Source organism: Podarcis gaigeae (assembly GCF_964106915.1).
Source record: "Podarcis gaigeae genome assembly, chromosome: Z".
Classification (NCBI taxonomy): Eukaryota; Metazoa; Chordata; class Lepidosauria; order Squamata; family Lacertidae; genus Podarcis; species Podarcis gaigeae.
Window position 1 is genome coordinate 1,573,000 of NC_139691.1, and position 13,635 is coordinate 1,586,634.

Sequence of the window (13,635 nt, forward strand, 5' to 3'; positions counted from 1 at the left end):
TGCTTGAAAAATGTGAGTTCTGCCCCAAGGGAGAGTAAGGGACTGGGTGGGCACAGAAGACAGATAGTTGTTGTTGAAGGGTTGGGCTTGAGCTTGCCTTTCTTTTGGCTTCTCTAGCATTCACCACCATATGCTACTTTAACTATAATACTAGATTGTAAAGTTAAAGTCTGAGCCTCTGAGGCAGGAACTTGATCTACATCAATTCTTCCTCCAGAGTGTGTATGTGTGGAAAATATATTTGCACAGTACATGCTACAAAAAGAGCCAGTATGCTGTAGTGGTTAAAGCATTGAACTAGGACCTGGGAGACCAGGGTTCAAATCCCCCACAAGCCTACTGGGCGACCTTGGGCCACTTACTCGCTCTCAGCCTAACCTACTTCACAGGGTGGTCGCTCTGAGGATAAAATGCGGAGGAGGAGGAGGAGGAGGAGAGTGGCGCATGCCACCGTGAGCTCCTTGGCGGAGGGCTGGGTATAAATGAAATAAATAATAAAATAAAATATTCTGAGTAGAGGGTTAGGCCTGAATATGTGAAACTTTGTTCAGTTCTCCACTCAGTTCTGAGATGGGTGGGGGGAACCTTTAGTGTGTGTCTGTCTCTCTTGTCTCTCTCATCTATTCCACTGGGTGTGTGAATGATGCTTGGCCTCCCCTTGGAATAACAACAAAAACAAAAACAAAAACAAAAACCAAACAACAATAGCAGCAAACTCCTGCCTCAAATTCCTTGCGCTGTAAAAGTGAGTAAGTAATGAGTTGTTTCTTGGTGCCCCGTCTGGTGGCCAGAGTGGGGCAGTCCCTCCCCAAGGCTGCCCCCTTCTCCCTTGGCTACTTTACAACACAAGGGAACTACCTTGCCGCCCTTGTGACTCATTTATTTTGAAAACTTTGGTGTTGAAACCAAACTTAATCAATGAGTGCTGTGTTGTCGCCAATAAGTTACACATTTTGCTGGATCGATGAAGAGGGATTTTAAAAAGCCCATGTGGGGTTTATAATGTCAGCAGTATTTTCATTATGAAAAGAATGGGAGTTGGGGTTGGGGGGGGGGGGGCCTTGTCTGAGCCAGGTGGCAAATGTCCTGGAGCCAGCGGTGAGGCGCTTTCCTGGAACCCCCCCGGGACGCGGTTCATGCCCTGCGCTTTAACGGCAGGGACTGGCTGATATGGATTCACTCTCTTTCTCCTTTAATGCTCATTAAAATGTTAAAAATCAAACTGCATACAAAAAAGATTTGTGAAAATACAAACTTGCAGATTGATCCAGAAAGCAGGCACACTCTGCCCCTGGGACCCTAAGCAGCAGCTTCCGAGGTGATTTGCATCTTCTCAGCTGCGTCCCCCTCCGTCTTGGTTCCTGGGCTTTGTGCATGTGTCTGTGCTTTCTCTCCCCCCAACCCCCAACTCTCTCTCTCTCTCTCTCTCTCTCTCTCTCTCTCTCTCTCACACACACACACACACAATGGTGGAGAAGATGGGTATGTGTGAGGGGAGGCATGTTCAGTTTTTGTCACATGGAGGCACCATGAATCAAAGCAAAAATGAATGTGGTTTCTTGTTTCTATCTCCCTGAGGTTACCATAACAAAGCAAAGTTAGCCGTAGGAAAGGTGTGGGCATTGGCATGAGCCTGTGCTTCAGAAGAGAAACCTGTGTACCTGCATGTACAAAGGTGGACCCTCAGTCCCCAAACAATGCAATGCAATGCAATGGGGGGTGGGATAATGAGTTTTATAAAAGCACACAGCTATGGAGTTTGTTTATTTATTACATTTTTCTTCCCAGGAGTTCAAGGTAGCATACATGGTTCACCTTCCTGCTGACTTTGTCCTCACAACAACCCTGTGAGGTAGGTTAGGCTGAGAGTGAGTGCCTGGCCTGAGGTCACCCAGGGAGCTTCATGACTGAGTTGGGATTTGGCAAACCAGGGTTCAACACTGTTAACCACGGCATCACCCTGGCTCTCAGTTGAAGGGCTTGTATGCAAATCTGTTGAGGAGGTGAAGGCGTGATGTGGGGGAGACTCCTACTTTGGTAGCGCATGGCTCTTGTAGCTAGGTGTTACCACTGCACCTTGCCCAGTGCAGCTGGCAATGGTGCCAGGCCCCCCACACCCGCTCAGCGGCTTCATAATGAGTGAGTGGGGGGTATTATTAAATATGAACATAGAGTTGGCATCACAGTCTTGGGAGATGAGACCTACAGAGCTTATAGGTTGTGGTTTCTCATGTTCTCTTGGCACCATGTTTGGTTTGGCTCACCCTAAGCCATTTAAATTCTGTATCCCACCCACTTAGAAAAGCTCTGGCTGAGTAACACTCCCTGCCCCACAGAATGGCAGGAACACAGCTGTGCTTACTCACTTGAAACGGTAGTCACGTGGTGCTTCACAGACCTAAAATATTTAATGGTGGTAGCTCTCCTTGTTGGAGCCGCTTTGTGCTAAAAGCAGCCAGGCTTAAAATGAGTGAACCTGAAGATACTTCATGCTAATCACCAACTTAACCTCCACCATCATCAGCCCAAATGAACACAATGACTTGGAGTGTTCCCATCTGATGTTCAGTCTGTGTTGAGTTTCTAGTGGCAGGAATTTCCAGAGCTGTAGAACAGCTGCTGACAGTGCGCCTTGATCTCAAATAGCACCGCTCTTTGGAATTGTGGGCTCTTCGGAAGAGTTCTGTACTGCATGGGCTTAGGATTGATTTTGGAATCACGTAGACAGTTAAATGAACAGTCCAAATCTCTGCCAATTTTGTTGACAGCAAGTAGGTGGGAATATCCATGTGCCTTGTTTTCCACATGTCCCTGCTTTCAAACCAGAAAGCCTCCCTTTGTGGCTTTGGGGATCAATTCCTAACATAGCTAAGATAGGATTGAATCAGTTCTGCACAGTTGTGACTAGGGCCGGTGCTCTCATCAGGCCAACTGGGCAGCCGCCTGGGGTGCAGACCTCAGAGAGTAGACGCTGTACTGACCTTTGAGGGGCATAGTTTTATACAGATTAGCTTTTGTTGAATCTTATAAATTTCTGATAATATTTTGCTTTTATTTTATATTCTGAAGAATATTGGAATGCTTGATTGCTTTTGCAAAATGTGGCATCCCGTGGCACAGCTGAAAAGTTGTACATAGCTAGCAATGGACATTTTTGGAGTTTGTAGAATATCTATCCCTTTTGATCTCATCATGAATGACCATTTGTGCAGTGTTGAAGATAAAAAAAAATGGTTCACCATGTAGGAAAAGATATCCCAAATGAGCTTACACAGCTTGCAGCAGGTTCTATAAAGCAGAAAATTTTAGCGCATGCAAAGTAAGCCAAATACAACTCAGTTATTCTGGACTGCACACCTGATGTTAGTCATATTGAACAAATGACAATGATTGTATGCTACGTTGATGTAATAAAACCATTAGATAGTGAGATGTCTGAGCCTGATGTTATCATAAGAGAATATTTTTTGGGATAAAGGAGACTACAAGTGCTTTTAGGACAGAAACTCTTCTTGGACAGCTTGAGCAAGTGGGATAACCAATTGAGCATCTGTGTGGTCAAGGTTATGATAATGGGAGTAACTTGAAAGGCAAATTATGTACCAAAGAAAGTCCTGGACATAAACCCATGTTCCTTTTTTGTGCCCACTTGGTAGTCAATGATGCTGTTGTTGTCTGGAAGCAACTAGTTTCTTCAGTTTGTTTCAACAGATGTCTAATTATTTCTCTGCATTGACCCAGCATTGGCAAATTCTAACTAGCTGTGTATAGCATAAATGTTAAGCCATTGAGTGAAACAAGATGGGAGAGTCAGATCAATGCTCTGAAACCACTGAGATATCATCTTGGTAATATATATGATACTTTAATAGAGATCTTTGAAAACACAAGCCTTAAAGGTTTTTCTGGAAATATGTATTGAATTGAAGCTTGCTGTTGCAATTTGTAAGTTCAAGTTTGTGGTATTCCTTGTTACATGGTACAACACCCTTTTTTGAAGCCAATCTTATAAGCAAGCTACAACAAAATAAGGAAGCTGATAAAAATTCAGCTACCAGCCAGTTGCAAGTGACCAAGAATTTCCTTGTGGGCTGCAGAGGTGATGAGGGTTTTCAACAAGTTTTGACAGATGCTACTGAGATTGCAATATGGGGACGCGGGTGGCGCTGTGGGTAAAACCTCAGTGCCTAGGACTTGCCGATCGCATGGTCGGTGGTTCAAATTCCCACGGCGGGGTGAGCTCCCGCCTTTTGGTCCCAGCTCCTGCCCACCTAGCAGTTCGAAAGCACCCCTAAGTGCAAGGAGATAAATAGGTACCGCTTTATAGCGGGAAGGTAAACGGCGTTTTCGTGTGCTGCGCTGGTGCAGGCTCGCCAGAGCAGCTTCGTGACCCGGAAGTGTCTCCGGACAGTGCTGGCCCCCGGCCTCTTAAGTGAGATGGGCGCACAACCCTAGAGTCGGACACGAGTGGCCCGTACAGGCAGGGGTACCTTTACCTGCAAAGAAACTAGAAATTCTCTCAACCTTTGAGGACAGAACAAGTTAGAGAAAGGAGAAAGAAAGGGTAGTTTGAGGAGGAGGCCCAAGAAGAGACCTCAAGATCCAACACAGAAATTCAAAGTAGGTTTCTGCTATGCTGACTTAGACATGACCATACAATCTATTGAATATATTCCCACAGCCACAGCAATGTGATTCCTTCTTTGGCTTCCTGTATGATATTTATAGTGTCAACAAAAAATCTACTGAAGATGTACTTAAGGCTTGCAATGATTTGGAAAAACCACTGATGCACAATGGAAACAAAAGATACTGGTGCTGAAGGTCTGAGCAATAGCCCAATATTTCTGTTGCTCTAAGGAGTGTTGCTCTCACACTTCCAGTGTCAGTGGCAAGCAGTTTCTCAAAGCTCAAACATAAAAAACTTAAATATGCTTAACAATGTTGAGAAAGAGACTAGTTCGCTTGGCAGCTACTAAAAGTTGAACGTGCCCAAGCATATGCTTTTGACCTGAAGGAATTGGTGACAAAATTTGCAAAGGAAAAACTTAAAGAGACTTAAATTTACAAGATTATTGAAAACAATTTATGTTCTAAAACGTTTTCTTTTGTATTTCAGACAGATAATCGAAGTTGTATTCCTTATTCTTGCAATTTAAAATAAACATAGCAGTTTAAACTTTTGTATTCTTCATTTTCTCTACAGGATACCTGGTTTTGAAAATTGAAGTTAGTATTTTGGGGGTGTGCGTGCAAGGGATTAGCTTTGCCTAAGACACAAAATAGCCTGGCACAGACATTAGGGCTGGGCAAAGAGATTCACCGCGCGCGCATGCACAGAAGCGGCTCCTCTACTTGAGGATTTTTCGGGGTATGTACAGACCCCTGGAACGAATTACATTCGTATCCAGAGGGTCCACTGTATTGTGAATCACAATGGGTGCATGTGCTATGCAAAAATCACAATGTGGGAAAACATGAATTTGGTCATTGCTCGTCTCCTCATTCCTGCTGCCCCTGTTGCTCTGCCATCTACAGAGAACCTCAAGAGCAGGCCCTGAAGAAAGTAGCCTACCCGGGAACTTTCCTCATGAGCTTCTAGTTTTAAGTGCAGGTGCCAGACTGGTAGGTGGTTGAGGGAGATGCTGGTCTTGCTGGGAACCCCATTCCCCTTCCTTCCTCTTTCTTTGGGCTCCCTCTGCTGGCAGCGTCTGCCTGCCAGACCCTGACACCCAAGCCCTCTTGTGACCCTTGCAAGAAGAGGAAGCCTTTCAGCCTCGTCTCCCCAGAACCCCAGTGCTGTTGCCAGGCTTGCTTGGAAGCCAATGCTAGTCCCCTGGAAAAGTTAACTGGGATCATTTACTTCTGAGTTAAAGAAAATAAAAACACCTTGCCCTCTTGTTTGTGCCTCTTTCCTCCCTTCTCTCTCCCCCTCTCCTCCCCTCTCTTTGTCCCTCGTGTCTATTAGGGAACATTCTTTCAACTTACCTATGGTACTAATTACTCCTACAGCTTTACTTTTAGAGAAAATGACCCATACTATAAGAAAACAGTTGTAGCAGTAGGCTAAAGGTAAGTAAGGAATTGTCAGTTTTAGGCCCCAGTTGCCAGGACATTCCCTGCTAGCCTCTACATATTGTGATGTTTTGTTGGTGATGTATCACAGTGTTGAAAACCAGACACTGCCCGGCCCTAACAAGCACTGGTTGTGATTCATTAAACCAAACCGTACCCAGCAGACAATCAACCTCATTTTCTCTTCTTCACTGTCTTCCTGGGACAGAGGGGTTGTTAAGCTCCTGGCAGGAATCCACATAGGTACTGAATTTTGTCTCACTTGTTGGTTTCCACAAGCATTAGACCTGGGATAAACCAAGCACTAAACTATTCCATTGTCTAAACAAGCTGTTCTGTGCTTTTAAAAGAGAAATTATAAAGGAAGCCAGCCCTAGATTGTGCCCCACTCCTCTTTCTCTCTCCCTGGCCCTTTCTTCCCTTGGCTGTGCTCCATAACCTTTAATTTGGCAATACTACTCCTCTCCCCACTTTTTAAATAGGTGATGCAGTGTTGAGCAATTGAGCTTGAAAGCATATGAAGGAATGGGGCATGCTCAATTGAATTGTGTAGGAGGACCATGTTCTTGCCAGGAGAGTCAATATGTTTTCTGCTCCATTGAATGGGTGATTAGATTGATGTGGTTTATTTGTTAAATGATGGAAGTGGTTTTAAAAATAAATGAAGCACGAAGCATCGCTTCTGCTAGCACAGATAATTTATTATTACTGGCCTGGAAAGTGCTTCGTTTTGTAAATTGATCATTAATTTTATCAAGTGTTTGTTTAATGTAGTTCCACTTAAAAAATCATCAAAAACCACTTGACTTATTCTTCATTCTTGAATATGTAAATATGTAGAGAATGGGCAACGTAATGTCGTTTTTATAAAAAGGACAATATTGAATGTTTTTACTTTTAAACACAGAGGTGGAGCTTCCCCGGTTCTTGTGCTGTTCTGGGTAATTTCCCCTCGAAGCGCTATTGTGCTTGTGTACCTCACTTCCTGAACTACATTAAACAAAGAAGAACTTAATCTCTGCGATTCCTTTTAGAGGGATATTCAGAGAACAGATGGCCCTAAAGTGTTTTGTTTTCAAGATTTAAGAAATATACATATAGATGGAGTCTTAACTTTCTCCCCTCAGCCCTTACTTACATTATTGCATTGTATTATTCAGCTCACTGTCGTAAGTTTCTGTGACTTGTAATTTTCTCCCGAATGCAAACTTCTGCTAAGCCTTCTCTTAAAAACCTCCATGCTGCCTGTGACCCCCCTGCAGTGTGGCGAGAGGGACAGTGGGCCTAGGATAGCTCCGGAGAGCCTTTGCTGGTTTTATTCTGTGCTGTGTTTGTTGGGAAGCCTTTTCCACTCCCAGCAGCCCTTGTTCCTAGGATACGAGCAAGTGCTGTGCCAGGAGAGGAAATGCTGCCAGGCCAAAGAGCTGTCTTGGCCGGATGGTGTTCGCTGGTGTCCATATGGTCAGGTCGGAGCGTCTCCCCAGAGGCAAGTTAACGCACACTGGCTCAGCCACCTCCTTCCCTCCGGAGGTCCGCTGGAGGGCTCCTGCTGCCTGCCCATGTGTGAATCTTGATTAATTTTTCATTTTTAATGAAGTTTGATCATGTTTATTATTTCACATGATTGACTGCCTGGTACTCCTTCCATGTAATTGATAAAGCACATTTCTCTTCATCTGTCTCTTGTTTCTTCAGGGCAAAGTTATAAGATTGTGTTCTGTGGTTAATGTTAGATTTATTGGTCCCATTAGATGTATAAATTATCTCTCTCTTTTCTCTCTCTCTCCCCCTTTCTCTCCACAGGAAATTCTACAGACTCTGACCAAGTTCTGCTTCCCCTTCTGTGTGGACAGGTAGTGTTAGATTTCTGTACTTTACAAGAAGGGAAAAACAAAAACAAATAGCCCTCTGTCAATAAAACAGTTGCAGAGAATAAAAACCGCATCGTTCTTAATGCTTTTCCTACCTGAACCTGATTTAAAACACCCAAGTGTAAATTACAGTGGCAACATCCTTTTTTCTAAGGATTTTTATAGGCACCATCAAAAAAGTTTAAATTTTACCATGCTTCGACCAACAGTCGTATCACTTTTCTTCTTGCTACTAATGAAGCTTTTAATGCCAAACTTAAAACTTCTGCTGATTTAATGGTTAGACTCCTGTGCTTGACAACTTGCTGCATTTACAACCATGGTTATAGGTATTCTGCAAGTGTGAGTTGCTGTGTTTATTTAATTTTGGAACTTTGTTTTCTAGAGTTTCAAAAGTTTTGATTGGAGTAGTAAAAATATGTCTGCTGCCTCCTGCCCATGCACTCTCAACATCTGGAGCTAAATATCTGGATTTTGAACTGGGCTGAGCCAGAGCTACTTAGTGCCCTCCACATCTGGTGGTTTTAGCCCTCAGTCTCATTATTCTGCTGCTGCTGCTGCTATTCTTGCCATCATTCGCCTTCTTGTTTGTCCTCACTGCCACATGACGTGGTTGGCATTGCTATGCAATGCTCAGGGGTGTCTGCAAACTAAAATCTGTGTGGGCCAATCCAGCCACTAGGCTTATATGGCGGTGCAGGTAAATGAGGCCAAGGGCATTAAGGCCAAACAGAAGGGAAAGATAGAACCCAGGAGCAGACTCCAGGGAGGACAAAAAGGGAGGAATAGCAGTGGCAAGGTGAGTAGTTCTTTTTCTTCTAATCATTCTACTGTGCCAAATGTCCTAGTCAGGGGTGCCATCTCCTAGGGGCCGAGCCCTTTTGGGCCCCCTCAATATTTTTGGGAGAGGGGGCCAGCCTCCCCCAATGCTCAAAGGAAGTGCAGGAAGTCAACCGCGAAGCTGAGCGTGGTGCTACTTCAGTGGTCAACTCCTCCTCCTCAGAGGATGAAGCGGGGAACAGCTCCCAGCCAATGGCGGAGGCAGCAGCAGCCGCTGGACATTTAACCCCCCAGCTCCTCCTGACGTAGAGACGGCATCCACGCAACGTCGGCCCATCCATTCCCCTTTGGTGCTAGTTTTGGCATGAATATCCATATGAAATTCACCTGGAGAGCTGAGTGCTGGAGTGCAGCCTTTGCTGCAGAAAGTCCTACCCCCAGCGTCACCACTCAAATTGACCACATAGCCAGTGATGGGAAAAGCCCCTCTCTGCCTGAGACCTTGAAGAGCTCCTTCTGGCCTGAGGAGGCCGTAGTGGGCTAACTGGACTGCCATCCAATTCACTGGAAGGGGGCTTCATATATTAATGGGGAATATTTGGGGCAGCTGTGTTAGTACTAGCCGAATAGTTTGCCTGTGACCTTCTCTTTGGGAACTCTTTTTCCTGAGCTAGGAATACTGAGATGATAGTGATGATAATATAGCTGATTCACTTATTTTTGCTTCTTAACGTGCCCCATTCTGGGCCTGGTAAGCACTTTCAAATCTCTAACCCAGCTACAGAAATGATAGCAGATACCTATCAAAAAGCAAAGTTCCCTTTTGCCTTGTGTATTGGTATTTCCTTATGCTGCCTTTACCCCGGATGTGGACAAGCAAGAGGTCTCAAGATGAGCTCTGCTGAGCCTTTAGGGGAAGGAAGTGAATTGCCAAGAACACCTGCCTCCTGGGCTCTGCAGCAGATGGAAAGCATGGTCTTAAACCACACAACTGGTCTTCTAGTGCAAATATCTAGAAGAAGCAGATGCTCTTGCTGCCGACTTTTTAACAGCAGTATTTCCTCGTTCACTTGGCAGTAAATATTCACATTGTGTGAAGTGGTACCCCTGCCGCTCCCGGGCTCCCATCTCCTTAGACTTGCAGTAGCTAACGTCAAGAACTATTTTTGGCCATAATCTAAATCTGATCTTAATCACAATCGTTCCAGAAATATGTTTTCCTCATTTCTGTGGAATTTGCACGGCATCTGCAGGGAGGAGGGTCTCCCCACCCCCACCCTTGAATAAATCATGATTATTTGCAATTCATACTTGTATTTTCCTCTGAGCATTTGTTCACCTATCATTTTTACTCCACAGGCCAGACTGAATATGTATCCAGGGGATAAATCAATATGTTCTTTATATATTTTAAAAGCCAAAAATCTCTTTAAAAAAACAAAGTAAAACTACTGACATGAGGATAAACACAGGAGTTGGGCATTTTAATAGCATCAGCCCATTCTTTAACTCACCCCAACCCTGTTTGCATAACTGGTTGATATTTTTTGTATATACAACGCAAACACACACACACACACACTTTTGCCGGGCCTTAATTTATGCTTTGAATGCTGGACTCAATTGTAATTTATGCTTTGAATGCTGGACTCAATTGTTGGGACAAGTGAAATAATGAAGAAAAGAGTGCCTCTGGTGGTGTGCAGAGTCCTTTGTGTCTGGGGATGCTACAGAGCTTTCATGTTAGTGTGGAAGGGGGTTCGCAATAAGCTTCAGCTCCAGGACCTACCCCCTCCCTATAGAAATTAACCACTGAATTCCTTCCCTGCCCTGTAGATACACTGGTCTTCTGCTGAATTGCCTGTGTATCTGTGCAGCTTCTTAAATAAAAAGACCCCAGTGGAAGAGGAATGTGGCAAAACCTCATGAATTTCTGTGGCAGGGCTTAGGGGTAGGGGAGTCTGATTCCATCCTCTCATCACCATTTTGTTGCCGTTGCAACTTAAAAAGACTCATACACTGGAAGCAGAAATGAGCTTTGTCAATTACTTCCCTACCTCTTCCTATGCGGATCTGAAGAGCCCCAGGTTTATAACTCTGATTAAGACAATCAATTCTGGGCAGGTCCCTTTCTGGAAGGAAGCTAACATCTGTTTCTTGGCACAAGGTGGATCTTGGGATGGAGTGAAAGGCTGAGAGGCCTTGGCGCTGGTGGAGAATTGTCCTGCCTTCGAACATTGGCCTGTCTCCCCCACCCCATGTTCCTTTCATCTCAGTTTCATGATTCTTTGAACTTTTAATTGAATAAAAGAATAACTAGAGATAATGCTGTAATTTTGGCAAGCATTACCCGGAGATGGTCTTGGTGAAATAATCACTGTTTGCTCTGGGAAGGGAAAAAGGCGCACCCCCCCCCTTCTCTGCCTACCTTCAGTGCCTTTTCTTGGCTCACTCTGGGGGCTTCCCACAATACCCGATGGCTAATAATAATAATAATAATAATAATTTATTTGTACCCAGCTCATCTGACAGGGTGCCCCTGCCACTCTGGGTGGCTTCCAGTTTTGCTATGCTCATCCTGTCCATCTCTTTTGGGTGGCCCAGCTGGAGTCCTTGCTGTTTTGTGGCTGTTTCATCATTCACAAAAAGGAATGGGTTATTGACAAAGTATTCCGTGATATTCTTGCGAGGAAGCTGGTAAAATGTGGAATGAACGAGGTAACTGATAGGTGGATTGGTAGCTGGTTGACTGACCAATCCCAGAGTACTCACAAATGGTTCCTTGTCATCCTGGTAAAAAGTGACAAGTGGGAGTGGTGCAGATGGTGATGGGAGCCGTGATGTGACTGGTAAGTTTGGGAATCTGTCTCTGGGCAAGGAGAGCTGAGTGAGGTTCCTGGGGAGTCATCAGCTGCAGCTTGGCATACGGCAGAGCAGTGAATGGTTGTGTTGTCTGGGCCCTGACTGCCTGGCCAGCAGGATATTTTCTTGGCCTGCACAATGTTGACTTCCCTGCTTAGGGAATTCCTAGATGCTGGTTTTGCAGCTCCAGCTACTAGCACAGCGCTGAACCATAGAAGAGACTGTTCCTGCCCCCATTCCTCAGGGATCATTGAATTAGAGGTTCTCACTTGTGGAAAAGGGAGACTCAGATTTATCTTAGTGCCTTAGCAAGTTAATGAAAACCAATCTCCTTTTGTCAGCTTAGCCACAAGTTGTGCCCGCCTCATAAATGCTCTGGTTTTAATTGTGGACCAGCGTGGCATATGTCTCTCATCCTCTAACCTTCCTCTTACTAAAATTAAGCATTGAATCACCATAGTAACCTTGCATCCACAGACAAAGTAGAATGGCCATTGGAGAGGGTCTGTGGAGAGTCCTAGGCAGAGGCCTGGCATTGAAAGCATTGCCTGTTTGTTCTCCCTTTCTGTATTGCTGGGACCTTCTCTGCTGCCTTCTCATTCTTAGGCTCCCGTTTTCTCATCTGGAAAAGACATGGCCTTTTGCCTCGGCTGTTCACAGGATTCCCACGTTGGTGAGGATGCCTCCCTAGTTCCTGATTGCATTACTTGTAGGTCCAAGCTGCATTTTAATAATAGGGAACCTGGATCTCGTCATAGGTGAATGAGAGAGAATTAGGGGGTTGAATTCAGAAGGGTGTTTACCTGGCCCAATCTCCTGCTGAGAGGTCTTTATGCCTGCCAGTCTCACTCTCCTGTGAATAAAGTTTCAAAGCCCAGACCCAAGGAGAGAGCAGCTGCTTTGCAGATATGAAGTGCTCTAGACATTGCATAAGGTGTCTAGCAGGCAGTACTTATCCACCCTTACAACCTCTGGTGTAAGGGTGATGCTGGGTTTGAGCCTGATCTTTCTGCAGATGGTGTACCAAGGCAGGCAGAGAGACTAGTATAATGTTATCCTGTAGGTTTTTACATGAAGAGGGTTCTTGCACCAGATTCCTTAGTCTCGGCCCTTCTGCCTTCCCTATAGTTTATTTTGTTTTTTTCCGCCCATATTACATTTTGACCGATGGAAGTTCTGAGACAATCTTGGTTTGCAAACCTTCAAAAAGTGGGTTGAGCAATTAGACATCCCTCCCAATGGGTATAGGGACGTGGTTGGCACTGTAGGTTAAACCAGAGAGCCTAGGACTTGCCGATCAGAAGGTCGGCGGTTCGAATCCCCGCGACGCGGTGAGCGCCCGTTGCTCGCTCCCTGCTCCTGCCAACCTAGCCGTTCAAAAACACGTCAAAGTGCAAGCAGATAAATAGGTACCGCTCCAGCAGGAAGGTAAACGGCATTTCCGTGTGCTGCTCTGGTTTGCCAGAAGCGGCTTAGTCACGCTGGCCACATGACCCGGAAGCTGTACGCCGGCTCCCTCGGCCAGTAAAGCGAGATGAGCACAGCAACCCCAGAGTCGGTTACGACTGGATCTAATGGTCAGGGGTCCCTTTACCTTTGCCTAATGGGTATAAGGTAACCCAGGTTGAAGAATAAACAGTGTGCGACCATAAATTTATTTACAAATGCAGCAGTTAGCAAGACAACTGTATGAATGAACGGAGAGTTACTCCATGCATCAGAAAAGCTGTTGTTGTGCAGTTTCCACAAGGAAGAAACTTCAAGGCTACTGGTTCAATTTCAGCTTAGCCACAAATGTTCCAGGTGGCCTTAGGCTAGCTGGTCACTCTCGAAGCCTCAGCCCCCTGCTTCTATGGAGATAATATTTCTGACCTAACCCTTAATGGAGTTGCGCTGAGGTTTTATTGAAAATAAGTATATAGCACTTTGAATGCTGAAAGTGCTCTATACATGCTAAGTATGGTTAGCCTTTGGCCTTCTTAAAGAATGATCCAGTCCTCTGCTTTGTCTCTGAGCCATGCCTGATTGTTCTGTAGGAGTGAGCTCA

At 45.0% G+C, this 13,635-nt stretch overlaps 1 protein-coding gene across 4 annotated transcripts in view; it reads left to right on the top strand.

Annotated features, from left to right (window-relative positions):
- The window catches only part of DENND1A (DENN domain containing 1A), a 266,540-nt gene that overhangs the window by 84,628 nt on the left and 168,277 nt on the right, over nt 1-13,635 (top strand). For all 4 annotated transcript variants that reach the window (XM_083721669.1, XM_083721671.1, XM_083721670.1 and 1 more), the window contains exon 4: nt 7,879-7,928. In XM_083721669.1, coding sequence (XP_083577795.1) covers nt 7,879-7,928 — 50 coding nt within the window. The remainder of the gene's footprint in view (nt 1-7,878; nt 7,929-13,635) is intronic.